At 38.1% G+C, this 14,914-nt stretch overlaps 1 protein-coding gene across 4 annotated transcripts in view; it reads right to left on the bottom strand.

Moving 5' to 3' along the window:
* SASH1 (SAM and SH3 domain containing 1) overlaps nucleotides 1–14,914 on the bottom strand; it is a 400,079-nt gene that overhangs the window by 19,319 nt on the left and 365,846 nt on the right. For all 4 annotated transcript variants that reach the window (XM_027857970.1, XM_027857973.1, XM_027857971.1 and 1 more), the window contains 4 exons: nucleotides 11,303–11,438; nucleotides 9,124–9,293; nucleotides 7,572–7,781; nucleotides 5,882–6,032 (listed from right to left, as the gene is read on the bottom strand). In XM_027857970.1, the coding sequence (XP_027713771.1) occupies nucleotides 5,882–6,032; nucleotides 7,572–7,781; nucleotides 9,124–9,293; nucleotides 11,303–11,438 (667 nt within the window). The remainder of the gene's footprint in view (nucleotides 1–5,881; nucleotides 6,033–7,571; nucleotides 7,782–9,123; nucleotides 9,294–11,302; nucleotides 11,439–14,914) is intronic.

The following is a 14,914-nucleotide window of genomic DNA, read 5'->3' on the forward strand; positions in this document are numbered from 1 at the left end:
CAAGAGGAAATAAATATCTAGACTCCCATTTTCATGAATATCTGAGCTGTTGAGATAGCACAGAGAAGACATGGTCATGGCAAGGTTACAATGAACTATCATTACTATTCATTCCTGAATGGATGGGAACTGAGAACAGTGGGTTTCAGACCTCACTGCTCTTCTTATGGTTTTAGCTTCTGAAAGATCTTGTTTTAAGGTGGTCTCTTCTGCAAGATATAGACCATTAAGGTGTCATGTTTTTTTTAGCTTTTAGAAATCTTGAAATTGTGTATGTCTCAATATTGTTAGCTCTTTTAGAGGAAATGCCCGATTACACAGAATTGAATTTTGCCGTCATGAATAATTTGATTGCTGATCCCTTGGGCCTAAAATGCTGCAGCAATATATAATCATCCTCTGACCATTAGCCTAACTCTGTCTTTTGGCACGTCTGCTGTTGGCAGTGAACATGCTGCCTGGGAAATGTCATCCCACTGGAGCAGAAGGATTGAAGAAAAAAGCATTTAAATCCAATAACAAAAGGGATTCCATTTTAGCAGTTGAGCAATTTTGGGAATATTTTAGATGATGTCTTATAGGATAAGGCCTAATATAAGATGACTTAAGCCTGGGAAAATGGAGAAGGGATAAGTGAGCTTACTAAACTGTGAGTATGTGTGAACATACACACACAAAACAATGAGTTGAATGAATTCAGTTTATGGTCTGTAAAAATAACCTATCATTTTTTGGTTACAAGTTCATAAATCAATACAGAATTCCTTACTTATCTTTCCTTTGGGAATATATTTTCCTTCAATTCAGCAAACATGTATGCGGAGTCTACTATGTGCAATGTACTGAGGCCTGTGAGGTGAGTGATGGAGGAAATTTTAATAAGCGAGGGATAGATAGGTGATGGGGTAAAATGGAGTGGTATTCCACACCCCCACTCCTATGGATGATACAAAGATAAAAAATGTTATCCTTACCTTTAAGAGGCTAACAATATAGTGGGAAGGCTAAAACAAGTATGCAAATAACTACAAAATAAGTCAAAATATGCTAAGTACCCTAACAGAGATACTAATGAGGCTATGGTGATTACGGGGAAGGAATAGATCTACAGAGATAGCTGTCTGTCTGTGACTTATAGCACCAAGGAAGGCTTGTGTAGCCTATGAGTCTTAGATGAATTTTTGTTAGAGAGGTGGCAGAGAACTGGTAAGTAGGAAGGGGGTAATAGGGCAGAGGGAACAGAATGGTGTAGAAGAGCTGATGAATGGTGCCTTTTCCATAGAGAGGGCTGGCCATGTACATGTGCTGGGGAGTAGGTGACCAATAGAGCCAGCCTCAGACTAGGAAGCTGGGTGTCAGACGATTATATAGGACAGATAGTCACCAGGGAATTTTACCATTTGGTGATTCTTGGACCTCAACTGCAAGTCTCCCCACTTGCAACCTCTTAAATTACCATGAAGGTAACAACTCACTTCTCTTAGTATGTTTATATAAGTTGTTACATGGTATAGTACCGCTGAACTTGGGGTCTGGAAGATCAAAGTTTAAAATCTAGCTTCAGACACTTAGTAGCTGCAAGGCCATGGGTAAGTCACTTAACCTCTGTGAAATAGGGATAACAATATAGCACCTCCTTCCCAGGGTAATTGTGGGGACAAAATGAGATATTTGTAATGTGCTTTTCAAACCTTAAAGCATCATATAAATACTATTATTTATTTATTTTTTGGGTAGAGTGTTGTTGAGTCAACTAGGTAGCACAATGAATAGATTGCTGGGCCTGAAATCAGAAAGACTCATCTTCCTGAGTTCAAATCTGGCCTCAGACACTTACTGGCTGTGTGACCCTGGGCAAGTCGCTCAACCCTGTTTGTCTCAGTTTCCTCATCTGTAAAATGAGCTGGAGAAGGAAATGGCAAATCACTCCAGTATCTTTGCCAAGAAAACCTAAAATGGAGTCACGAAGAGTCCAACATGACCAAAAATGACTGAACAAAGTGTCCTGAAACTTCTACTAACCTGCCAGAATAAGCCATTGATTTTATCTACTATATATTGATAGTGCTTGGGTTCTCTTCCACTAATGATTACTTCCTGTCTCGGCAAGTCCACAGCTATATCATTACCCCTAAAGATTCACAACAGAGGACTTTGGCCTTCTCCATCATTCGGCTCTCCTCAAAAATTATCAAAGTTATCACGTATCCTGTTGTCCACCCCTTATGTAGCAGAAGACCAAGTACACCTACCTCAGGGGTTCATTAAAAAAAAAAAATGGTTGAGTCTCTGTGCTAATCCTTCATAAGGAGTTCCACTGTTACTTGTATTTTTGATACCATCCTTTTGCCTCTATGATCTCTAATACCTCTCTTTTCCCTGTCTCCTTTCCATCTGTCCACAAATAGGCTGAGGTCTTCACAACACCAAAAATAATATTCCTTAGATCCTTCTACTCCATTTCTCTCTTCCCCTTTTACTGTCACTACTTGAAAAATTTGCCTAGATCTGATGCCTCTATTTCTTTTCCAGAATTCTTTCCTCAGTATCCAACTCCATTCTCTCCCCTGAACTCCATTCCTGCTATACTAATTAAACATTTTAAACTAGATGTCGTGGAAACATTTAAAACTCAATATATCTAAAATATATCTAAATATATAATAAATATAATACAAATACATTGTTAAAAATAAAAAATAAAATACAATTTAAAAAATAAAATAACAAAATATATCTAAAACTAAAAAATCTTTCTACACAAACCTTTTATTCCAAACCTCCCTATTTCTATTGAAGGTATGACCATCTTTCTAATGACTCAGGTTCATAATCTCAGCATTATCCTGGACTCCTCTCTCCTTCCCACCACATATCCAATCAGCTGCCAAAGCTTGCCACCCAACATCTTTTGCATCTGAACCTTCTCTCTCTACTCACAAAGCCACCTGCTTAGTTTAGGGCCTCAAAACCTTTCACCTAGACTTTTACAACAGCCTCCAAACCGATCTCCTTGCCTTGTGTCTCCCTGATCTAGGACACCCTACATGCTAATACCAAAGCAAGTTTTTAAAAAGTAGACCTGGATGGAAGCATTTTGCATAACTGCACATGTATAACCTATATTGAGTTGCTTGCCTTTTCAATGAGGGTGGGTGGGGAGGGGGGAAGGGAGAAAATTTGGAACCCAAAGTTTTAAAAACACATGTTTAAAAAAATGTTTTCACATGCACCTGGGAAATAAGAAATACAGGAAATGGGGTACAGAAATCTATCCTGCCCTACAGGAAAATAGAAGGGGAAGGAGATAAGAGAAGTGGGGGAGAGATAGAAGGGAAGGCAGACTAGGGGAAGGGGTATTCAGAATGCATGCCATCTTGGGGTGGGGGAGGGGCGAGATGGGGTGAAAACTTGGAACTCAAAATCTTGTGGAAGTAAATGCTGAAAACTAAAAATAAATAAATTTATTAATTAAAAAAAATTTTTTAAAAAGTAGACCTGGCCACGTGACTCCCTTACTCCAGTGGCTTCCCATCAGTTCTAGGATAAAATATGCCCTCCTCTATGCAGGCTTTAAATTCCTACTCAATCTGGCCCCAACTTATCCTTCCAACTTATTGGATATAACTTCCCCTCCTACATTCTGAGATACAGCCAAACCTACCTTCTTCCTGTTTCTCACACATGAACATCCCACCTCCATGTCTTTGTGACATTCCCTCTTGACCTCTGTCTCACAGAGTCCTCTTCTGTTAAGACACACAGCTCAAGCATCATCTTCTGCACGAAGCTTGGTGCCCTCCCTCCCAAACTATCTTCTATTTGGCTACTTCATAAATATGTATTTGTATCTCTAGAGCCTAGTACAGAACCTGACACTGAAAAGGTACTTAAAAAATACTTACTGATTAATTTATTCTAATTACAAAATCCAGTGGCCTCTTTGACTTTTTGTTGACTACCTTTTCTTTCAAGATACTCTTTTCCCTTGACTTCAGAGACAAGCCAATCTGTGCTCACCCTTACTTTTAACCACCTCTCTCCTTCATGGTTCCTTGCCTTGATATTAGTAATCCCTTGAGTTGGGCATTCCCTGAGGTGCTGTCCTTAATTTATTTTTCCTCTCTCTGCAATTTCTCCCTTGGCATTTTCATTCACTCCTAGACCTACAACAATATCAACAGTGGTGTCAAACACATGGACTGCATGAGGCTCAAACCAGATTAAAATGTAATTGGGAAATATTTAACAAAATAACTAACGATACACTAAAACATAGATAATAGTAAAACATAGTTTTCTAAGGCAATATACATCCCACGGGGATCCTAATGTATGGTGTAGTGGCCTCTGTTTCTATTTGAGTTTGATAACACTGAATTACATCCACATAGATGGCTATTAAATCTGTATCTCCAACCCTGGCCTCTCTTCCAAGCCCCAGACCCAGATGCTCTTCTGCCTGCTACACATCTCAACCTGGATGTCCCACTGGCACTTCAAACTCAGCACATCCAAAACAAAACTTCATTTTTGACCTGTCTCTCTTCCTGGTGACCACTATTTTTGTCAGTGACACTATCCAGTGACCTGATGAATAAAATGTTTGTTGAACCAAATGTCTTATCAATTTCTGTGAAGTCAAGTATCAATGAAGCCAATTCCCAAATCTCTTATTTTAAATGCCATTCCTACATTACATGGATGGCCCAATTATGCTGCAAATTCAGCGTGTCTAAAGTAGAACTCATCCTTCTTCCCAAAACTTTCCTATTTCTATTGAAAACACTACCCTTTCTCTTCTACTCAAAAATCTTTTGTGGCTACCTCAAGGCTCTCTCTTCTCTCTCCTCTCTTTTCCTCTCTCTCTCTCCCTTCATCACCCCTTGTTGCTCTATTAAAATGGGCTGCTAAATCTTCCCCATATGCCATTTCCCAACTCTAGAATGCTTTTTCTTCTCACCTCTTCCCCTTAGAGTGCCTGGCTTCCTTCTAAGCATTTCCTACATAAAATCCTCCCTGATATAACAGCAACAACAACAATAACTAGCACTTCTATAGCACTTTAAGGCCTGCAAAGTAGGTACTATTATTATTCTCATTTTACAGATCAGGAAATTTGAGCAAACAGAGGTCAAGTGACTTGCCCAGAAAAACAGAGCTAGTGAGTATCTGAGGCTGGATTTGAAATGAGGATTTCCTGACTCCAAGTCCAATACTCCACTGTGCTACCCAGCTGCCTTACCAGTTCTTATTACTCTCTTCCTCCTGAAATCAATTTTTGTAAAGAAAACCCTTTGTATTTATTTATCTAGGCATATTTTGTATTCCCCTAATAGAATGTGAAGTCGGGAATCATTGAGTTGGTTTTTAGTTTGTTTGTTTTGCTTTGCAGCAGTAGAACCTTGGACAGGGACTAGCACCTGGACATAGCAGTGCTTAATAAGTGTTGGTTGCAGAGCTTGTATAGTCTTCCCCGATTTATTAATAGAAATATTGACTATGAAAACAATAGAATAAAACATGTGACTTCAGGAGTTCACAGAGCCAAAGAAGGATCAAGGCTGGAAGGGTTCTTGTAGATGACCTGGTCCAGCTTTCCTATTTTGTAGGTTTCACTCAGAGGTAAAATGAATTGAACCTAGTCATATACCTAATGTGGCAGACCTTGACCTTCTAACTCCTAACCCAAGGCACCTTACACCATACCATGTTGTAAAGTAGGCCTGTATTTTACTCAAAACATGGCTTATTTTTATACCAACTTAAGGAAAATCATCATTGAGAGAAAATTTAAAAATTATTTTCACTGAATTATTTGCTCTCTCTCATCTTGAAGGCCTCCAGAAATAATCAGCACCAACACATGCACACCACTTACTGTCATATTCTTGTAACAATTCCACTGCTGTCAAGAGCACAGCTCTGTGCTCTGGGTCCCTGATGTTTAGCTCATCCAAGTCTTCTTCTTCCAGAAGCTTGAAGGTGTCCAGGTCCTCATATCCATTAAACAGAAAGGTGGGCATGTGCTCCTACCATGGAAAGAAAACTTTTATAGAACTGAACCATTAATACATGCCTACTCTATACAATGTGGTTCACCAGGCCACATACGATCTATAAACTTAAAAACTAGTCTGAGTTCTCAAACTCGGCTTGTGATTCAGAGCTAATCCTATCTATCTCAAGAATAGTGAATTTGTAAGACTTTGCTGCTTCTCACACATGATATTTCCATTTAACAATAGGATAGGTACATTGTATGTGATGATTGGTCCTCCCAGAAGGATCTATAAATATGTTCTTGGAAATGAGTTGTTGACTTTGGTATATCACGGCACAGAGTCATTGGTCCCCTGGGGGGAAAAGAGAACTCCTTTGGATTTTTGTAGGGATTGATAGCCGGATACTTCGTACCAGGAAATTGAAACTTAGCTTTTCTAATAGGTGATTATCTTCAAGATCCATTGGGGAACCTTTTGGCTCAGAAACTGACTTTTCAGCAGCAGGAAAAGACCACTTTGGAACCATAATGTCTCTCCCTACTCCTAGAGCATCTCAAAGAAGCCTCCTAGATTATGTGACCACATTTTAATGCAGCATTGGTTGCCCATTCACATGGGGTCACCCCCAACATACTCATCAATTATCTTCAGTCACTGGGTGTTAGATAATTAAGTACATCCAGGTTCCAGTAAACGGTAGGAACAAAGAATCCTTGTGAACCACTTGTAATATCTGAATTTTCACTGCATATTTCCATTAAGCAAGAACCAATTACCATATTTTATAAAATTATAACTTTTAATAGTTTGAATTCAAATACATGTGACTACTTCACACTATTCATTATTCCCACAAATCAGGATCTAGCTGTAATTGGTTTGGTGTTTTTTGTTTTTTGGGGGCTTTTTTCTGGTGAGTTGGGGGAGGAGAAGGTCCAGACCTCTAATTCCATCACTGTGGAAAGCTGCCCATGAAGAAATACCCCCCCTACCCAATACAGATTAGCAATTTTTTGTGTGATTTCTAATCTTAGAGAGCTGCTTAGGACAGCAATGTCAAACTCAAATAGAAATGGGGCCCACTAATCTAAACATAAGGATCCCTTGGGGCTGCACATATTGACTTAATTTGAAAATGTAATATGATTTACATTTTACTGTATTTTAAATTATTTTGTTAAATATTTCCCAATTACATTTTAGTTTGGTTTGAGCCCACTCAGGAGTGTTGTGGGCCATATTTTTGACGTTTGACACCTCTGACTTAGGGTATTGTACCAAGAAGTTTAGTAACTTACTCAGACAATGTATCAGAGGGCAGGAGAATCAGCACTTGAATCCAGATTGTCTTCACTCTGAGGCCAGCCCTCTATCCACTCTACCAGGTTATGTCTTGTATTATTTAAGTAATAATGAACAGCACTGCAATATTATCTATATCTCTGCCATTGGCTACTTATAAAGGTGCTTAAACCAAATCAGTTAAACTAACCCCTCTGTGAAACTGCCCCTACATTCCTTATTTACCCTAAAACTAAGTAATGTCAGATAAGAGAAGTAACTGACTTTTAGATTGATCCTGTCAAGGAGATCTTCTACAGATTTGGGCTGTGGTGGTCTTCCTTTTCTCCTTCTCCTAGTGGGGCGCTTAGGTTTCTCTTCCTCTTCATTTAACACATCCACATAGATAAATTTGAAAGTACCAACTTTGTTGTTCAACAATCCCATCCAGGTACCCATTGGAGGCTTGCTGATTATATCAATAATATCACCTTTCTGTGAAGCAGAGAACTTTCCATTAGAATCTTTCCATTTAGTACATTTCTATGCATAATTCATTCTCATGTCAAAATAATTAACTGGAAATGCTATGATTGCTGTAACTAGGGCTCAGACATTCCACTTGCTGGGTTATACTTTCTCAGCCTAACTTGTAGCACAGATCTAGACACATCTGCATGTGTTTGGCTCTACTCCAGCATCTGTCGGTCAATTTGGGTCCTTCGGTGCTTTTGATGGAAGCTTAGGAGTGAATTAAAGAACTCTGGCACATTCTCCCTCAATTAAATACTAGGCCACATCCCAGAACAGAAAGCACCAAGTGATTGACCCTGATGCTATGGCTCACAGGAGAGTAAATTCATTATCTCAAAGCCTTCCAATTTTCTTCTCCATCATTTAAAAAGCTCCTAAAATCTCACTTTGAAAATAAAAAAGATTTCTTGTCCTCCCCTTGCTTATACAATTCAGTTGCTGTAAAAACGAAATTTACAACTAAGGCTTGTATATATAGAACAGAGCCTCAAGATGGAAAATGGAAATTCCGAATTCTTAACCTTTCTTGTATCACAAACCCCTTTTGAAGTCTGGTAAAGTGGAACCCTTCTCAGAATGTTTTTAAATGCATAAAAACATAATGGATTACAAAAGAAACTAATTATATGGAAATAATTATCTATCAAATTAGTTAATAGACCTATGGTTAAGAATTCCTGTTCTACTGATGCTAAGTGAAGTGAGCAAAACCAAGAGAATATTTTTCACAGTAACAGCAACACTGTGCAATGATCAACTATGATAGACTTAGCTCTTCTCAGCAATACAATGATCCAAGACAATTCCAAAAGACTCGTGATGGAAAATGCTATCCATATCCTGAGAAAGAACTATCTAAATGCAGATCACAGTACACTATTTTCACTTTATTTTTTGTTCTTTCTTGTGGTTTTTTTCCTTTTTGTTTGGATTCTTCTTTCATCACATGACTAATGTGGAAATAGATTATACATGCATAATCATATTAAACATATGTCACATTGCTTGCTGTCTAAGGGAAGGAAGGAGAAAAATTTGGAGCTCAAAATCTTACAAAAAATGAATGTTGAAGAACTCCTGTTCTAGAGAGAAACCCAAGTTAGCAGATGGCAAGAGTAGAGTGAATATAGCAGCTCCCAGCCTCTTAAATCTAGCTAGACTCTCTTCCATTTTTTACTATAGGAGAGACCAGTTTAGCAAGGTTTTAGGCAAGCAAAAAGCAAAGAAGGGAAGAATTCTTTTAAACATTTGCAAAAGCAAGCCAACAAAATGCATGTTATAGAAACAAAACGGCAGGATATACCTTGAGCTTTAGGGAGTCTGTATCATAAGGACTAGGCGTGAAGTCGGTGTGAACCCTTGCTCGCCCACAGAAAGGCCCTCGATAGGGAGGTTCTTCGTCATCACCATCTTCGGATTTGACACTCTCCCTGTTACTGGTTGAGGAATCAGTCGTACTCACCGTCTGACCACCTTGGTAGGTAAGACAACAAGAGTAAGTTTGAGGAGCAGACAGACCTAGACCTGGAAAGGTCCCATTCCTTATCTACAAAATTCTTAGGCCCTTTTCTGGGCCCAGCAAGATGAACTGACTTGCCTAGGTCATACAGATCACTAAAGGCAGGATTAAACTCTGGCCCTCTACCTCTGCTTTTATAATGTTTATAGTATAAAATCTACTGACATTTTAAAATTTCTGAATCACTGTCTTTTGTAGCTGCACGTACCCTTGTGGACACCTCTATTTCTCCTGAGGCACTTGGTTGTCACACACAAATACAAACATCAGAGTTAGGTATTTAACTTAATCATTGCCTGCATATATCACTATGTTTTTTAAAGGAGCCCTCCTATATTGACCATCAGGGGAAAGAGATGATGGAAGAGAAAACAGTACAACTCTTAGGCAGTTTTCCATTATGCAAATGCAAGACTTTCTAGTACCAGAAATGTCAAACACTAATTATAATGTTCTTGATTACTTTGACAAAGTGAGACTTTTTAAAAAAAATTGTGATTTAATGCTCTATAAGCACATCTGTTAAAACCTAGAACACCAAAAACCTTGCAATTACCACTTCCCTCCCTTTACTCCCCTCATTTTAAGGCAATACAAAAGTTACATAAGTTAATACATATACTAGGATAACATGTACAGTAACACTTGGTTCTCCATCACGGGTAGAGAGAATGAGTGTTTAAATTAACATTGGCTTAGTCACTAGAAATCTGTCATTTATCAAAACCAGAGAAAAATGGTTCCAAGAAAGCCTGAGCAGCATTTCCTTCACCCAGGGCTTGGCCTAGGATATGCAAGATGCCATCATTGTGGTATGCTCTGAGGAAACACTGAGGCACTCACTATGCAAACACATCTCTCTTGCTGCATGCTGAAATTCCCCGTTTTGGTTATCCTGGGGGTAAAACAGGAGGGACACTGGCCTCCATAGCAGGATGGCAACTCTTTCCTTTACCTCTCTCTCATTAGCACCTTAAGTCACATCCCTGTATCAGATCACTGAGCTATCATCCAGGAAAGCTTTAGGGAGTGAGATACAGGACAGACAAGCTTTACTTCTACTAATGAAAGTGAAAATAAATAGCATTTACACAGCAGTTTAAGGTTTTTTGCAAAGCATTTTACATATAATCTAACTTGATCCTCCCAACAACAGTAGGAGGCAGGTGCTATTATTGCCTCCATTTTACAAATGAAGAAACTGAGGCTGACAGAGGTTAAGTGACTTGCCCAGGGTCACACAACTGTCTGAGGCAGAAGTCAAACTTGAGTCTTCCTGATCCTAAGTCCAGCACTTCTCACTTACCTTAATAGGGCAAAACGAACAAGGCAGAGAAAAAGTCTCAGTGGTTCTAGGGAGCATTATGGGTCAAAAGACTAAGAATGGTCATTGGACCACAGGATTATTAATTTAGAACCAGAAAGGAACTTAAGAGGTCATGAAATTCAGATGCCTTAATTTTACCAATAAAGAAGAAGGTAGCTGAGGGACAAAGAAAACCTCTTGCCCAAAGTCACATAAGAGGCAGAGCCTGAATTTGAATCCAGGTCTCCTGACTCCAAATCCTACTCTCTTTCTACTAGTCCACACTACTTCCTAAAGCCCCAAGGAGAGTGCCTCAAGAGGGAGGGGTAAGGAATACTAATGACCAACTCAATCTCTTTCATAATTTTACCAATGGTTGAAAACATTCTTTCTCAATAAAAGAAAGTGGTTTTTCCCATGACTGGTGTGAAAACTGCTGTAAGGGATTTGGAGCTCTCAGCAGAAAGTCTAGAAACAGAATTAACCAAAGTTTCTATCATAATGTTTACGTATGAAATCTACCGACATTTTAAAATTTTTGAATCATTATCTTTTGTAGCTGCATGTATGCTTGCAGACACCTCTAACAGAGCCATGTCCTGAGGCACTTGGTTGTCACATACAAATACAAACATCAGAGTTACATATTCAACTTACTCATTGAGCTCTGACCACTGAGAGAACTCCTCAGACTCTCCACAGACCCACCAGCTTTCAGTTTAGGTTTTTCCAGGGACTCTTTATCAGGTTGAGGTGATTGGGGAGACCCTGGTATTCCATCAGTGCTGGAGTCCTGAAAATAAGTTACAACAAATACACATTTCACTGTGTTGCCAAAAAATCGGACTTCCTTAATTCAAAATTTCCTTAATATCCCATTTCTGATTCCATGACATGTATTAAGTCGTAGGTTTTCAGGAGGCCTTCCTTGTACTCTCTGAGATTGCCTTACATCTAATCAGTGTATATCTTCTATATACCTACTTGTTTTCAGGTTTGTTTCCTCAACTGTCAAATGGAGATAAAATAGTACCTACCTTTTTCCAAGGATCAAATGAAATAATATTTGTAAATCATTTAGCACATAGTAGGTGTTATTTAAATACCAGCTATTACTACTATTACTTCCATTGGAATGTGAGCCCAGAAGACAGGGACTGTTCTTTTTTTTTTTTCATTTCAATATTTCATTTTTCCCCAATTATGTGTAAAAACAATTTTTTAACATTTCTTAAAATTTATGAGTTCCAAATTTTCTCCCTCCTTTTCTTCCCTCCCCTCTCCCTGAGACAGGGACTGTTTTGCCTTTCTTTTTTATCTTCAGTCCTTAACACAGTTACCTGGCAGGCAGCAAGCACTTAATAAATAAAAGCACTTGTTGACTGACTGCACATCTTCTTTTTCAAGTTGTAGTCAATACAACTATTTTTTGCACTCTCCTATTAGTATTTCATGGACCACTTTAGATTTCTTCAAGAATTCCAAGTGAGATAAATGAACGTTTTCTCAAAATGCTCAGCTAAAACCCTAACCAGGTCGCTAGCACTTTAAATAGTCTCAGTAAAAGGTATAACTTTCAAAAGTGGTCCAAAAATATAGATCTGGAGCAATCATCATAGAATAATTATGCTGCCTTAACAAGAAGCACAATTTTTTAACTGAAACAAAATGTTATGCCAGGTGCAAAAAGCCTAACTCACTGGATTCTTATGTTTTCACTTAGGCAGATATGCCTAAGCTGGCTAAAAACTCATGTAGACAGCAAAGTTTTTGTTTTTCAGTTGATTCAATAATACTTTTTCCCACATGCAACAGCACGGTTTGATTTTTCCCTTTTTTCATTCCTTCCAGTTTTACAGCCAGTCTGTAAAGTCTTCTCCATATTAGAATGTTGACAGTCAAGTTCATCCTATGAGAAAAGATGCGATCCATTCCATTTTGGGCAGTGAATTGCTGCTATACATTGTCCAGCAACTTATTTTGAGGACTAATGCTGCAAAGTCAATATACAACTTTAAAATAAACTGCAAAACTTCTTTTTAATACAGAAATGACAAGCGATTTGGCACAATCTGTCTGTGGGCATGTGAACATGAAACCATGAGAACTGAAACCTATTATTTACATGATGCAGATTCATCAAAAATTATCTACAAAGTATGGGATTCCGCAGGCCGTGCAAACATTTAAGGTCAACAGTAATAGGGCCTTTTGACTTAATATAAATTCATACTTTACTTCTAGAGAACACAAAGAAGCCAGTATTAATAAAACAAATGCAGCATGAGAAGGTCCCTGAAATGCCAAATTTTGAAGCCCTGAAAAAAATAATTCTTCCTGAGACACAGGGGAAAAATGATACCTACACTAAATTCCCTATATAGTATGCATTCAACAAACAGCAATAAAGTATCTTGTTTTAGCCATTGAGGAACACTGGAAAACAAAAAATATGTGGTGCACTAATTGAGATATAAGGGTCCCTGCACTCAAGGACCAAGTAGGGAAGGTAAGACTGAAGTCATTATAAAACAAACCAAAAAAAAAAAAAAAAAATAGAACACGATCAATACATAAGGGGCATCAACTGCTATGAGAGAGTTTTTTTCGGGGGATGAGGACAGGCAAGGCTATTTCTAATTCAGGAGGATCAGGGGAAGGCTTCATGGAGGAGATGGTATACAGAACATTTAAGGAATAGGTAACAGAGCAAACAAAGACACGGAGATGGGAAAGCATACCTTCTACGCATGGAACAGGGTACATTTCAGCTCAGCTAGAGTGTGGGGAGTGGAATAGTATGAAATAAGGCCTCAGAGGCTGGTGAAGCCAGACTGTAGAGGATGCTAAATGGTAGGTTAAGCAGTTTGGACTTTATTAGGTATGAAATATATCATAATGAAAGAAAACCAAACTGAAAATACATAATACAATGCTGTACATGCACTTTAGTATTTTTCATCAAATAGCACAACCCTCAATCAATCCAAAATACCAACCCTACCTCTTACAAGTGATAGGAGGGAAAATCATCATAAGTTTTTAAACAACAGAGCAAACTTAAGGCTTCGAACAACTGTTTACTAAATAAGGCATCTGTCCATTAATCAAATTATAAAGTTATCAAAGTGACCTTAAAATTATACTCTTAATTTCACATAATCACCTTTTACTTTTATGTATTATATTTATATATTGTATCTATTATATAATATATAATTTGTGATATATAATATATAATGATAATATATTTGATATTAATGTTTATATATCTCATATTAATGTTTTATATCTTTATTTATATTCATATATTTATAAATTCAGGACATGTAGTTTACAAGAACTTTTGGGCTATTATGGTTTATTGAGAAACATAATCCATTAATGAAGTGACTTCAAATTGAAGGCTCTGATTTTCTTTGGCATAAGAGCAGCCTGTCTAAAAAGAACATATAGCAAATGTTTCACAGCTAGACAGAAGGACAGAATAGCTACAACACTTCAAGCCAATAGAGACAAGTATATGAAAATGATAAAATGATTAAAAAAAAATAATCCCCTTCCCCCACTGGTGAAGACCACAGACTAGAATATTAACAAATTTAGACTTAAGTCATCCTATACTAATGCTAAATAATGTTTCTGAAGTTATGTTTGAACTGCAAGATGCTATAGATCATAGCACCATAGGAACATAGATTTAAAGCTGGAAGGGAGCTCAGAGACCATTAATCTAATCACCTCATTTTACTGATAAAGAAACTGAGGCTCAGAATGGTGAAGTGATTTGGCTATCATCACACAGCTAGTAAATGGGAGAGCCAGGATTCAAACCAAATTCCTCTGACTCTTCATAAAATCTCTCTCATATGCCCCCTTCTCTTCTTTGACACTGCCACCACCCTGGCACAGGCCCTCATTATCTCACATCTGGACCACTGGATTGGCCTACTGGTTGGCCTCCAGGCCACAAGTCTTTTCATACTTTTGTCCATCCTCCATTCAGCCATCAATGATCTCCGTAATATACAAGTCTAACCATGTTACTCCTCCCCTCCCAATAAACTCCAGTGGTTCCCCATTACCTTTAAGATTGAATATAAAATCCTCTTTAGCATTTTAAACTCTCCATCACCTGCCCCTTTTACGTTACAGTACACTTTACACCTCCCCACGCTCACCTTCTTTATTACCTAGCGACATAGGCCTCCTTTCTGTTCTTTGAGCAAGACAGTTCATCTTCTAACTCAGACATTTTCATTGGTTGTC

Source organism: Vombatus ursinus, unplaced genomic scaffold, assembly GCF_900497805.2.
Source record: "Vombatus ursinus unplaced genomic scaffold, bare-nosed wombat genome assembly UNPS02012602.1, whole genome shotgun sequence".
Classification (NCBI taxonomy): domain Eukaryota; kingdom Metazoa; phylum Chordata; class Mammalia; order Diprotodontia; family Vombatidae; genus Vombatus; species Vombatus ursinus.